The following is a 14,866-nucleotide window of genomic DNA, read 5'->3' as shown; positions in this document are numbered from 1 at the left end:
TTCGTTGTGTGTGTGTGTGTGTGTGTGTACCACAAAGTCTCTCACCTTGGTGCAGGTGTCAGTTTTCAGTGTGTGGAGTGTGAAGGGGGGTGTTTGTGGTGAGTGGGCAAGTGCATGAATGCATCGGAAATATCTACCATGTTGGTGCAGGTCTTTGTTCTCTGTGTGCAGTGGTGGTGTGTGTGTGTGTGTGTGTGTGTGTGTGTGGAATGTCTCCCACATTGGTGCAGGTCTTTGTTTTCCGTGTGTAGTGGTGGTGTGTGTGTGTTTGTGTGTGTGTGGAATGTCTCTCACCTTGGTGCAGGTCTCTGTATCTGGGTTGCACTGCAGAATGTCCCTCACCATGGTAGCATTGCCCTTCTCCACAGCCCAGTACAGCGCAGTCTTATTGTCCTACACAACACAACACAGCACGCTTCAGTTAAAGGGGACCGCGTAACATGAACTTAAACCACGTCACCCTTATCAGTGCTTTTTGGACCCAACTCATTGTTGATTGCTCGCAGACACACAATTAAAATGTGTTCCAGAACATTCCGGCAAATTGCACTTCCAAACTAAATAAATTGCTGTTGTGAAAACAGTATCTGAAAAATCATCCACCATTAAATGTGGTGTGGTAGGACCCTACTTAGAGGCAGTAATAAAGAGAAGGGGCGAAACAGTTGTGACCATAACAACCAATATAGCAGTAATAAAGGGTCCATGGAGGTCAGCCCAGGTGAGGTAACAGGAGACATGTAAGGCAGTTAAGCCTGGAGCTCTCCTGGCAGGGCTCGGCGCTGCTGGCAGCAGGCTGGTCACACACGAGTGCCCCTTTATAAGAGGGTGGATGGGGCACGGGGTTGGGGGTATGGGGGTCTTACCTGTCCCCTGATGTCGATATCGGCGTATTTGTGCAGCAGGGCGCGCACGATCTCGACATGTCCTCCCCGCACCGCTCCAATGAGCACCGTGTCCCCGCTCTGTCACACGCAAAGCACACACACACACGCGCATGTACACGCACACACAGACAAATACACGCACACACACGCACAGACACACACACACACACACGCACATACGCACATACGCACACACACGCACGCATATACACGCATATACACGCGCGCACACACACACACACACACACACACACACACACACAAACATATACACGCGTATACACACACACACACACACAGACATATACACATACACGCGCACACACACACGCACACACATATACACGCACATACACACACACACACACACACACACACACACACACAGACAAGCATATACACACACATGCACATACACGCACACACACAGACACAGACAGACACATATAGACACAGAGATACAGACACACAAACATGCACACAAATACACAATCATGTACAGATACACAGACACACACACACACACACACACACAGACAAACAGACACAGAGATGCAGAAGATCAGATTAAAGACACTGATAAAATGAACCCGCTACAATTAAAATGCTCATTACTTTGCAACAATCATCTCCACCACCATCATTGAATTTGAGGCAGCAGCCAACATTATTAACGCTTTCAAGAATTCTGATTAAGTCTGTAGCTCTCATCATCAGATACTGAACCACATTGACAAATCTTGAAATGAGTCAAACAGCCACATCTCATTGGCAATATATTTGTCTTATTTAACAGAAGCAAGATGTTGAGTCTAAACAAGAGACAAAAACACTGGTTGAGACAGTGGTTTTTGCAGCGTGCCCACCCTGTCGGGGATGTTGACGTAGGTGCCGGCGTCCAGCAGGTCCTGCACGATCTCGGTGTGGCCCTCCTTGGCGGCGATCATGAGGGCCGTGTTGCCGTCCTTGTCGGTCATGTTGACGTTGGGGTTCCTCTTCAGCAGCTCCTTCACCACCTCGGTGAAGCCCCCCTTCACCGCCACGATCAGGGCCGTCATGGAGTTCTGCGAGAGCGGCAGGGTCAGACGACCGTTTCGCCGAGCCGTGCGGTTAACCGCTAAACTACACGCCGTATATTCCAATATCAGTATTCACACTCTGGAAATGATCAATATTTCTAAATTCTGAATGTAAAAATGATCCCAGTATTGCCTGACAAAAAGTGCCCCATGAGAAATAGATTTACTGAAATTAGCAGCCTTATGCTAACCAAACTACATTGCCCGTCATTGAGACAGAAGGCAGGAGCATTTGCCTCATGCACAAACAAGGTTCTCCAGTGCTCCCATTTTAGAGCATTTGCTCCTGATAATTGATGTGTGCCAGCTTAGAGAAATAATGTGAATGGAGCTGAAACTAGAGAAATAGTGTGTTGGCTACGGTTTGTTGCTGGATGTCATTTGATATATTATTCTCTCCTACTCTAGATTGGTCACTACTTTGAGAGCAGAAAACAACCTGCAGGGCCGGTGGTCATATCGTATTTCTCGTGGTTGGACATTAATGTTTAACTGGGGGAAATTAACAGGGAGGTTTCGATGATTCCGTCCGCTCAAAGGGGAACAACGTACCGCCCCCTCCTGGTCCACGTCGGCGCCGTTCTCCAGCAGGTGCATCACGCAGTCGAAGTGGCCCTTCCTGGCCGCCCAGATCAAAGGAGTGGTGCCATACTGAGAGACAGCGAGAAGAGTCACACAGTCACCAAGCCGAATTAACAGCGGTCACAGAAACGCAAGATTCCTCACTATTTACACAGAAAAACAGAGCCAAATAAATACACTGCATTCTAGAAACACAGATATTCAAAGTTCTTGTTTAAGATTACAACAGCCAATAACCCAAACTTGAACCACAACAAAATAATGACTCGTGTTCCCTTGAGCCAATCATCTTACAGTGTTTGACATTTATATTATTCATCGGTCATAATATTTACACAGCCGGTTGGTAGCGTTGCAATATTCAAAGAGAAAGCGCACAATTTTTATTAAAAGCAGCATTCCACTGGCTGTCGTGAGCACTTTACTTTCAAACACTCCTGTAAATACAACGCTATTTCCGAGCACATGAACTGTTCGCTGATATCGTGCCGGGAAATCTCACCTTGTCAGAGCAGTTGACTTTGGCTCCGTGCTGAAGCAGGAGGCTAACGATCTCTGAGTGGCCTCGCCCGGCTGCCCAGATGATGGGGTATACGCTGTATTGCTGCAGGAGGAGAGGGGACAAAATTCACAAACCTGGCACCCCAAAAGCATGGGTAATGCACAATACAGGCTCACTTCATGTTTTTCCATACATGCCTTTCACCCACTTGGCATTATGGCAAAGTAATTAAGGTACATGACGGGGACCCAGAAGGTTGGTGGCTGCTTAGTCTAATTAATGGTAAGTCGTTTTGGATAAAGGCGTCAGCTAAGCGAAAAATTATGCATGTCGAAAGAAGTCCTGCCTCATAGAAAATACTTTTCCCCCCTGGCTGCTCACCTGTCCTGTGGTGTTGGGATTGGCCGCATTCTCAAGCAGAACGGTGGCCACCTCCACGCGGCCCTTGTACGCTGCCCACATGAGGGCTGTCCAGCCTCCCTGGAAACACACACACACACACACACACACACACACACACACACACACACACACACACACACACACACACACACACACACACACACACACACACACACACACACACACACACACACACACACACACACACACACACACACACACACGTGTTTAAACTCATTTGCACTTCAAATTAGGAATGCCCAAATATAACCAAAGCTATAAATATAAATAGGCACTTCCTGCCCAGTACACGCCCGATGCTCATTAATCCACCCACTGCTTTAAAAGGACATTAAATGGACATTAAATTAAAAGGTGATCCCATCACTCACCATGTCTCTGTGCTCTATGTAGGCACTGTTCTCCAGCAGTTCCTTCACGACCTCCAGGTGACCCTCTTTGGAAGCCGAGATAAGAGCCGTCCAGCAATCCTGAGTGCGGAATGGAGAAGAGCAGGCAAGGTTACCATGGCGACTCCAGTGGAAAGAACAGTTACCATGGAAACCCCAACCCTTAACTGGCCTTACACATATAATGGCCCATATATAATGAGGAGCTGCAATATCTTTTCTGTAGCGTGAAATTCTGGGCCCTGTGCAGTCTTTGTGGGCCCATTAAAATCGTAGACCAAAGCTCAATTTTTGGTATAGGCCTTTTGAGACCGACACACCCATTTGCACACCCCCCACCCCCCCTGCCTTGGGTTCCTGGGCAGTCAGTTCCACCATTCCCGCGACAGTGACACCCCTGCTTGGGAATGCATGTTATTTCAACATTTTATTTCTGTACTACATTAAGGTGTTGTCCGTAGCAGGTAACTCTACATGTGACTGGTATTTGGGATCTTCCCGTCGCAGCAGAAGAGCGCTCACCACATCGTCCAGGTTAACGTTAGCGCCCCTCCTGATGAGCTCCTGCACGATCTCCAGACTGCCCTGCTCCGAGGCGAGCATCAGCGGTGTCTGCCCATTCTGAAGAAGAGCGAGAGGAAGAGGAGTTTACCTTACACACGTGTGTACAACAGTCATAACTGGCCAGACAGCTAACATAACACCAGAGGGTTTGAACTCAATACGAATCAGCCGGCTAGAGAAATAATTCACCTTTTCACTCAAAATGCACATTTTCTTCTTGAACATTCCAACATTTTCTGCACTGCATTCAAACGTGTATCCGGACGCACTTCGAGACTACAGTGCCCCAACTGAAGCTACTCTACTGCAGCGCAACTCAACACCAGGTCTTGCGGGCCACAGCGTCTGTAGGTAATTGTGCCAACCATGCACTAGACCAGTGTTTCTCTACTCTAGTCCTTGGGGCCAACTTGCCAGAAGCTTCTTTGTTGTAACCAGGAACACACCGGATTTAATGACTGAAGCAATCAAACCACCAAAAAATACCCTTGATTAGTTAAATCAGGTGTGAGAGTTCCTGGTTACAACAAAAACCTTCTGGCAAGTGGGACGACTACAGTTGAGAAACACTGCATTACAACACCTCCTTGGGTATTTCGCCTCCTTGGTTCAAGTAGTAGCACATGTTTGAGGCCCGCAGGACCTGGAGTTGAGCAAGCCCTGCTCTACTGGTATAAACAGGCCACCTCAGACAAACACAAACACACACAGGTCCATACAGGCTGTACAAAGGTCACTCACATCGCTCCTCCCATCCACCTCCTTGAACTTCTCCAGGTGGGCTTTGACCGCGGCCAGGTTCTCCTCTTCCACGTAGCTGAAGAGGTTCTGGATGGCCAGAGTGGTCATCTTTATGGATGTAGTGGTGTCCATGGTTGCTTCTCCACACCACTGCTCCTGAGGGGTAGGGGAACGTGACACCAAAAATAAAACATGCGCATGTTCACACGCAAACTCTCTCACACCCAGATACCCAAGCAAAGCAGGCCCCGAATTAGGATTTTCATGTTACAGTTTGTACATCGCTGTTTTCATTTAATAATTTTGTTTATTACAATTTGTACGTAACGCAGGGCTCTACGCTAATTCAAGGGCCAAGTGTGCTCCTAAACTGAAATTGTTTCGCGCACGCTAATGCATAACAATTAGCAGAAATGATTTTTCCAGTTAGCACACATCAATTCTCTTGAGCTAATGTTCCTAAAACGGGAGCACTGTTAAGCCCTGCTGACATAAAAAATAGATCACTTGGACTGTCCAAATATGGGCATTTTGCATTTATTCCCCACAAAAACAAACTGGCTACGATATGACTGCATATAAGAGAATGACAGCCCAGTAGTCCACAGATGGCTCCACACACAGCGGGCGAGGGAGGAATCAGGGCGTCGCTCGGAAACAAATCTGTGCAAAACCCAGCACCGATAAGGCCTCAAGCGAAGCTTGAACGGCTTGGATCTCTCTGCGGCTGAAAATTCAGCCGGCCCAGCCATGATGAAAAGACCTCCTGTGAAGCAGGAGGGACAGCCACCATCCCGCCGTTCAGACACCGTGCCGTGGCTTATCTGCTCCTGAAATGTCAGGAGCCCTCCTGCTGAAGGCAGATACCCCCGCCATCTCAGATTGGGGCTTTCCTCTGAAGCACAACGCACAGCTTCAAACATAGTCAGTTTTTCAAAGATTCACATTTGTTCAAACCCCCACAAGATAATGGTGTGCAATAGATGTGTTAAGGGAGAGAAGAACACTAAAATGCAGTAGGCCTTGGAATTACTCTGGGAGAAAATATGGTTCCCCACTAGAAGACTTCTGACTGTACTTCAACAATGGACTCCCAGTAGAATTTCACCAGATTTGCCTTTCAAACCACACCAGCCTCAGATCTGGGATATAGTCTATGTGAAATACAGAGAAGGGCATTGAACATTTGTTTGTTTGAATCGCTGATATGGCACAATGAACTTGTAACGGCAGGACTACAGGAACAGCAAGTAAGAATGAATAGCAACTTATCGACTGAATCACCGAGATATCAGTATATAGATATTTTTAAATTGTTTTATGAAATATCCCCCTTCTGTAACAATAAAGTACTTCAGACATGATATTTATATCATCAAGACAAGTTAAATGGACTGTTATACATTCAATGATCGCCAAGCCCCATCAACATCAAAAAGACATCACCAAAGAAACGGTTTTTTTCTTCTAATTTACATAAAATAAACCGATTTCTAACATTGATTTGTGTTTGCTCAATGATTCAATGATTTAAAACATTCAAAATGCAATTTGGGCAATCCTCACTCAACCAATGATCAATTCACGTTTTTCACCGACCATTTTATAATGAAATCCCGCAAAAGAGACTCGGTCGTTATAGCAACATCTCACGTCCAAATCCAGGCAGTTGAACATAACAGAAATCGATTATTTCACGGAGAATATGATCTCTTTTGGGCCAAATTCTGTTTATGGTAAAAAAAATGTAACAAAAAAGATCTGGAGCGGTCAGATATTCCCCTGTGGTTAAGAAGCACAATGTGCAATGACAACAGTGGGCACTTTCAAAAAGGCCTGCATATTCTGCATAGTGGCACAGCCATACGGTACCTTAAAAACTCTAGTCATATGGGTTTTCTGTGAATACGAATACAGAAATTCAAAACTGACGATTATTTCGCCTATTTCATGCAATGCAGCAATACATTTCCGACTCCTGGATAATGGATCCGAGTGAAACAAGGGGCTATGTGGATTAATTTACCTCCGACAAGCCCATTGTTGATACAGACTGCAAATCTATACATAGAACACGGGATTTGGAAAGAAGAGATACAGTACGATAAAACGAGAAGCTGAATAAACACGTAAGCCTTCTCCTTTGTGATCTGTGATCATGCGGGAACGGTCTTTGGAGAAGATCGCATTGCAAGAAAGAAAATCGGCCATCAACGATAAACAACCGCAGTCAGATTGAATACAAAGCAACAGCTTCGTCTCGCAAAAAAATATGCATTTCAGTTAAAGGTCAGAAACAGTGCGTCAAGTATTGTGCCTTACCTAGTTATGCGAGCTGGTAGATGAAACGTCGCTCAGATGCTTATATTTGGGTACCGTACGACGTCGTCTGAGCTGAATATCAACACGCTAGCTTTTACTGCACATCCCCTGTCCACTATGAATTATGCATAAGGAAACGCCCACAACAGGCCAGTACGCACGCACGCACGCAATTCAAAATCTGAAACGTACCGGCAGCACCACCACTACTGCACACTGTCATGGATTCAGTTAGCAGCACGACGATATTCAGTAGCCAACCTTAATGTGGTTATTTAAGAGAACGCCGAATATAAATGAAGAAAAAATCATATTTGTCATGTCATTAAAAGACTAGACTAGATGTCACACCCCCAAAATCATCCAGGCTTCAACTACAATAATAAAGCTAAACTCACTCAAAACAGACATAACTTGTCATTTTTAACACATCTTCGTGTATTGTTTATAACACATTTTGTGTCTGTGATGAAGTCTCCCTTTGTATGTCCACAAGGTGTGTTGGATACTAACTTACTTTTTTGAGAGTGCATTTTTCTTTGTTTAATGCTACAAAAACCATTTGTTGAAATCCAGCACTGGCCTCCATGCTTTTTAAATAAACCCACTAGACTTAAGGTAAATATGAAACACTTGCAATAAGCTAAGGCTGCATATAATCGAGGGGTTTTGAGATGAAAATCACACAGAAGTACCAGAATGATTCAATGTGCATATTTGTATCCTACAACCTGAAGAAAGTCAGTAATGTTGCACCAACATTCATTCAACACCAATGTAACTTTTGATCTTCTGAACAAGATAAACACATTCTTGATATCATATTTCCTAGAAGTTGGTACTTGTGCTGATGTCAGTGTGTGTAGGCTAGATCAGGACTGTTGCTAGGTGAAAGGAATTTTGAATATAATATATAACAAATGTCCACCTTGCTGAAAAAAACTGCTGTTTTGAAACAGCTGGGAGAGGGGAGACCTGAGCAGTCTTAAAAGGGGGCAGCTAACTTAAGCCTAATTAGCAAGATAACAAACCACTCGTGGTTTGACTTCACTGCTAGTTGTTTGAAGATAACGTTCGCTAACATTTCATATCCAAGTTTATTCGTGGAGTTCATTAGATATCGTGCTTGGTTATCAGCCACATAACAGGTTAATGTCACATCAAATACATCAGTGTTAGCTAGCCGAATGAGTTTTCCAATAAAGAAAAATACTATGCAAAATATACAAACCTATAGTAGAGTGATGGGCAAGGAAGCTACAGTCAACAGTAAGCTGCGTGGTATACTTTGCTTGACTGGGGTTAGCAAGTTAACGTTACAATTATAAAAGAACCTAGATATCCAAGTTAGCTAGCTAGCATAACGTTAGTTGTCACCGGCAAAATGAGAGTGGCGACTTGACTCAAACGACACTGCTCGTGGATCCCAGTTCTGCCGAGAAAGAAACGTTAGATCGGTTACCTACCTTTTAATTATATGATAAACTATACCACTCCGACGCTTTGACAGTGTAGTATGAATACTTCTCCGTTCTTAGTCGATTAATTGTACGTCTCTAATCTCAACGACAGCCATTTTACATCGACAACTGATAACAATGGCCTAGACCCAGAAGACAACACCGACTCTCCTCTCTCCGCCTACAAAGTGTGACGTAGCTGTCAGAGCATCCAGAAACAATGCGAGAGACCGACGAACCCCTCTTGGTAATAATTATATTGTACGCGATTTAGGAAAGCTGACTTTTTTGGTCATATTTGGAAATTTAACGTGGTGCATTGAAATATTCTATTTTTGCAGCCAGAATCAGTTTCCTGTTCACAAGAATAGAGGTGTAATAGTGTGACTTCATTTGAAAGTAGTCCGCTTTTAATTTTGAGCGAATTGGTCAGTGATTCGAAAGTAACTTCGAAATTTCAAACAGACGACATATGGTTTTTCTGTCCATGCAGAGCTATTTCTTTCTTTTTCTTTTACGCATTTGAATGCTAATAAGTTACATTGCACATGGCACAATACCGGCTACAGATGAACTGGCATTTAATAATTACATGAAACGGTTTTAATGAATAAAGAGTTGTAAATAAGTTATCGGGAGTTCGTGTACATAATTTACACGACGGTCCAAAGAACAGCAGTGTAAAGGGCAAACTTGCTGCGGCATTGGACTAATGGCATGCAAAAAGTACACGTGCAGCTAATAAATAAAATGCCTGAGTCTGGAGCACGTGTAGTGAAGTTATGAGGTTGGTGAGCGACCAACATAACCGAGTGCCAGAAATAACCTTGTGTGTTAAAGGGCAATTTATCGGATGCTTGAGCCCATAAACAACTTGGAAGGTATCCAGTGCAAATATAGTAAAAGTATATGTGTTTTGTCTAAATCAAACCTCTAAGTACTTTGCAAAAATATTTAAAGTAAAAAAAAACCTGCTGTAGCAGTAGCATACAGGTCAAATCAAGTCTTATGTATCCTGGATCCAATGAGAGCAAACAATCATATTTATTCATTAGGCATGCATAATCCCATACAGTACGTGCAAAAACAACCTAAACAGAAGTGTAAGCAGTGTAAAATGTGCAGTCCAACTTGCTGAGCTGCTGTAAATGTTTAATTGACACCATAAGACAGAGACAGACATAGATGAAACCTTATTTTTTTTTCAAATGGTCACTCCATTGTAAATAAACCATAACTGTCCAGAATTCAGAAACCTGGGTGTAGGTTCCTGTGGTGTTGATTCCTTTGGTATACTTTTTATTACATAACACTGAAATGTATGTGTTCAACAGCCACGCAAGTGATCAAGAGACCAGAGTTCACAGAATGTGATAAGAGGGGAACACAGGTTTATGTCAGAGAACTGGAGCAAATAATTAATTGATTGTTGAAGGTAAAAAAAAACACTTTATAAGAAAAGTGTGGGCCCCCCCATTCATAGTACAGACCAAAATACTGATGAACCAGAATGCACACCACAGCCAACGGTTTTATTAGTGGTATTACACAGTTCTTTTCACATACCTGATCATTTTGAATGCAGGCAAAAATGCAAGTGCATCTCCTTCAAAGGAATCTCCTTCAAATTATTACAATTGTATGGCTAGTCATTTTGAGCAATTATTCCTGGCATTCTGGTAGAAATTCATAGTTCATGAAGGTCACAGAGAAATTCTTCTTCTTTTTTAAAAGTTTAGTTTCAGCAGTATCATGGATAATCAATTATGTAGTAGTCCTATCCTATTCATCTTCAACAGACTTAAAGAAACCTAAATAAAGGCAGGTTATGCAGAATTGCTGGCAAGTTATTCCCGATGTGGTTGTAGATTTGAGAGGTTGTGCTACCAGTGAAAAGAAAACATTTCAGTTATTCAAATCTCTTGTCAAATCTCTTCTTAAAAGAACTTTTATTATGTGTTTGAATAAATAATTTAACAATTTCAAGGACAAATTTACATTACATCCCACAAGGCCCCAACACAGCAATCCTCACAATTCCACCAGGGGGTGCTGTACACACCCCATTGAGCACTCTGCTGTGAAGTTGTTTGCATTGATCTGTTGATTTACTTTGCTGTAACATTGTCCAGGCATGTTAAAAAAGCCCCACAGCAACACTGTAGTCTTTGAACTTTCAGATAACAGCCACACTTTTGTAACCTTGTACACATACGTACATACATCAGGAAACCACAATAATGGCCAGAGGTTGGATGGAAATAATGGAAGTTTCAGTGTTACTCTCGGTTAAGGGAAAACTGCTTTTCAACTTCTGCTGAGAATGTTGACCTTGACAGTTTCTATTCGCATTGAACTGATGAGACAATATGCTGTGTGCCTAGTGGCTTTGACTACCTCAACCCATCAGAAAAAAAGTGTTAGAAATAAAATTTCAGGTGATTTCACCCAACCAATAATAACTGAGAATGACTAAACATTAAACCTCAAAACCAACATTTTCAATACATGCTTAGAAGCCCTCAGGTGCTAAAGCCAGTAACCTTTCACTGCATCCCGTCATACACATTATGCAAGTATTCAATTTCTCCTTTTAAAATTTTAGGCAGTTTAAATCTGCTATACATTGCTGTAGCTTAATTGAGGGTGATGGATTGACACAAAATGGCTGTCACACGTCTTGAAGGTAACACACTGATGCTGCACAAAGTGAGTAACCCCCTTTCAGAGTGAAGAGCACTGAGATTCAGGAAGGAAGGGTGCTTTGAGAACATGCACGTGTCATATCCTGGAAAAATACGTGGTAGGCACGTCCACATGAGGGGCAGGATGAGTGCGATAAACCAGATCTCCCTAGATCAAATTCATTCATCTTTTAATCACATAATCCACAAAAGGAAGAAAAAAATGCATACACAAAAAATGTGACATACAGTTTCCAGTCAGCGTGGCATAATCTCATCCTCTCTAAAAACCCAACAAAAATGTCCTTCCCTTAGTCCTGTAACAATATTTTGTTATTTCGTTAACAGTTGTATTGCATTCCTCCATCCCTCTGGGCAGAAAGGAAAACATTTAGAAAGAAATCTCATCTTCAATCCACTCTCGACTTGGTACTGGTCTCTGGAATCTTCTAAATCACACTCAAAAACTGGAATGACGTAAACGAAAAACACAAATAATTGGGAAAATATCTTTCTAAAAATGAGCGACTATCATTTACCTTCACAGTAGAAAGTGTTGGTGAATGAGAGATGATTACTGCCGAATGATGAGACCCGAGAGACTGAATTACTGACGGGTCTGACGGTTCATACACGCTGACATTAACTCTCGAAATGCGAAAGAGGCAACTTGTCTTAATTATTTCCTGCAAAAAAGGCGTTAAAAAAAAAACCCCACACAAAGACATGAAAAAAATAAAATGCAAGAAAAAGTCCTCCTTCACATTCTGTTAAACCCGTCGGCTGTGTATTCTCATGATTTGCTGAATGCCAGCTTTGAGGTTAATAACATCGAACACTGACGCTAAGGGACATCATGGCTGTTGGCTGAGGAAGCTTGTAGGGTGTGATCTGTAGATTGAGAGCTGGAGTGACCACGGACCCCGAAGAATGGCAACAGACGCTTAAAATTCAAACCGCATCACAGAGGTCGTCACACATGTCTTCAGCAATGGCCTCAGGCCCTGGACAGATGTCCTTCCCCTGAGGAAAGCACTGAACAGTGTGTCCTCAGAGCAGAAAGTAAGACTAGTCGAACAATGACTCCAAAGGACTCGTCTGAAGAGGTTGGCATCTAACATATGTGGTATTACAATAGTTTTTCTTTAACGCACTGTTTTTCTTCAAGATTCATTTTTCCAAAAGGAGGGGGAGATACGTTTTCACCAAGACTAAAACCCTCTAAATACCACACCCAGCCAAGAGATGGACCCCCTACTGACCAACACTGGTGCTTGAACAGCATTGCCGACGTGTGACAGCGTACCACCCCGAGGGTCAGTGATCCAGGCCCTCATGCTAGCACCCACCAATGTCTGAGAACCTGCCAAGTAGATAGAGGGTTTTAAGGCAGCTTTTTGTTTGAGCCTTTCTGCATAATTCGGATGACAATTTGACCGCGTCACCTGATCCTCCGATTGGCCTTCGTCGTTAAGAGTCCTTATTAAAAAAAAAAAAATGGACAATTCGTCCTGCCGTAGTGGTCCGTCCCGCTTCTGCCTGCCGAGACGCGACTCCGCTTGTTGAACGTGGCCGAGAGTACGTCCACGCGTTGGTCCGTCTCTCAGTGTAAAAGTGGTCTCAGTGCTGGGCAGTTCCCCGCGGCCAGTCGCTGCACGCGTTCCCCCCCCCGCCCCTCCCCCGTGCCCCCGCCCCGCCACGCCATCCCTCATGTGGCCTTCCCTCTCTGGTTGCTGTTGCGGTCTGTGACGGGGTGGCCGTCTCGGGCCAGGGCTTGAGGCAGGCTGTTCTGGTGCTGCTGGGCCCGCAGGTATCTGGATTTCACTGGCAGGGCCGCCACCAGCAGCACACAGCCGATGTGGATGCAGAAGTACCATGACCTGGAAACAGAGGAGGAGGAGAAGATAGCTTGGTCATTTTCCTCTCTGAGGACAATGAAGCCGTCTATCCATAAAAGACATCATCGGATATTTAGACTTGAGCTGCACAGCCAAAGACAGGAATAAACAGTCAAAGAAACAAAAATGCTAAATGGCAAATGGTAACAGGACAATAAGGTACGTAGCAAATAAATATGCTTCTCAGTAAAAAAAGTATATATTATTCTACTTGAAATTAATCAACATTTCCCTTTAAATCCTGGTAATAACCCATGCAGTCCAAAAGAGTCACGACCAGCACTGGAAACATGCATTGATATTTTGTGATGAAAGATCAGAGGACAAACAACAAAAATGTAACTGCACCCAGTTATCTCTAATCTGTAGCTTCATTAGCATTATTCATTTTCTGAAGTGAAGTTCTTCATGTTGATGGCTCTTTATAAACAGAAGTATGTGAAGGATATGTACACAGTTGAAAAGTGTGTGCCCATCTATGCGGGTGTTTGTACATTGCGCATGAGTCACCTGTAGAACTTCACTGACGGACCCACTGACAGTAGCACAAACGGCACCACTGTGTAGCATATGGCGATCTGAGTCCCCGCCCACGTGATGATGTCATAGAGCTGCTTGTGTGTCGCTGAACCCAGGAAATATGGCCTCACGTTGTGTCTTATCTGAAATGGAGCCAGGCAAAAATGTAATTGTGCTGCAGACCCATTCCCACACAGCAATATATCCCCAACAGTGAAAGTACAATAGGGTTTGTAAAGGGTCCTATGCTCTACGTTATAGTAAAATGGATATCCATCTGCTAAAGTAGATGCATTGTACATTCATTGCTTTAATCTAACCAAAGAGTGATGACTGGCTCAGCTTTCCTGGCCTCACTTCCAACCATCTCTAGTAGCCATAATATGACAGGACATACTTAATCAGGACTTAAAATCTGCTTTCTGTCACTGGTCTGGAACTTTTGCGACAAGATACTGAAAGAATACAATGAATCTAATGAAATGCAAGATGATCCCAACAGAGAGGCGGCCTGTAGCATAGTGGTTAAGGTAAATGACTGGGAAACACAAGGTCGGTGGTTCGAATCCCAGTGTAGCCACAATAAGATCCACACAGCCGTTGGGCCCTTGAGCAAGGCCCTTAACCCTGCATTGCTCCAGGGGAGGATTGTCTCCTGCTTAGTCTAATCAACTGTACGTCCCTCTGGATAAGAGCGTCTGCCAAATGCCAATAATGTAATGTAATGTAATGAGATGCAATCCCTAATCTTGGGTAATCATGGCACAACCTCCAAGAGACAGGATTAGCCAAACAAACTAAATGCAGCTTTGAGCC

General features: G+C 43.7%; 2 protein-coding genes across 7 annotated transcripts in view; both read right to left on the bottom strand.

The window, feature by feature from the left end:
* Positions 1-9,115, bottom strand: part of kidins220b (kinase D-interacting substrate 220b) — a 45,641-nt gene extending 36,526 nt beyond the window's left edge. For 5 of the 6 annotated variants that reach the window (XM_061241721.1, XM_061241723.1, XM_061241725.1 and 2 more), the window contains exons 1-10: positions 7,490-7,603; positions 5,168-5,323; positions 4,385-4,483; positions 3,845-3,943; positions 3,432-3,530; positions 3,051-3,152; positions 2,519-2,617; positions 1,754-1,951; positions 867-965; positions 295-393 (exon numbers count right to left, since the gene is read on the bottom strand). In XM_061241721.1, the coding sequence (XP_061097705.1) occupies positions 295-393; positions 867-965; positions 1,754-1,951; positions 2,519-2,617; positions 3,051-3,152; positions 3,432-3,530; positions 3,845-3,943; positions 4,385-4,483; positions 5,168-5,299 (1,026 nt within the window). In that variant the 5' untranslated portion in view covers positions 5,300-5,323; positions 7,490-7,603. Of the gene's footprint in view, positions 1-294; positions 394-866; positions 966-1,753; positions 1,952-2,518; positions 2,618-3,050; positions 3,153-3,431; positions 3,531-3,844; positions 3,944-4,384; positions 4,484-5,167; positions 5,324-7,489; positions 7,604-8,955 lie in introns of those variants that run through there. The other variant, XM_061241722.1, reaches the window with a different exon arrangement.
* Positions 9,116-13,334: 4,219 nt separating this feature from the next.
* mboat2b (membrane bound O-acyltransferase domain containing 2b) overlaps positions 13,335-14,866 on the bottom strand; it is a 61,737-nt gene continuing 60,205 nt past the window's right edge. The window contains exons 12-13 of the mRNA XM_061242549.1: positions 14,042-14,193; positions 13,335-13,513 (exon numbers count right to left, since the gene is read on the bottom strand). Of these exons, the coding sequence (XP_061098533.1) occupies positions 13,342-13,513; positions 14,042-14,193 (324 nt within the window). The 3' untranslated portion in view covers positions 13,335-13,341. The remainder of the gene's footprint in view (positions 13,514-14,041; positions 14,194-14,866) is intronic.

This window comes from Conger conger, chromosome 5 (genome assembly GCF_963514075.1).
Source record: "Conger conger chromosome 5, fConCon1.1, whole genome shotgun sequence".
Lineage (NCBI taxonomy): Eukaryota > Metazoa > Chordata > Actinopteri > Anguilliformes > Congridae > Conger > Conger conger.
The sequence above is the reverse complement of the archived record's forward strand: the minus strand, read 5'-3'. Positions and strand labels throughout refer to the sequence as shown.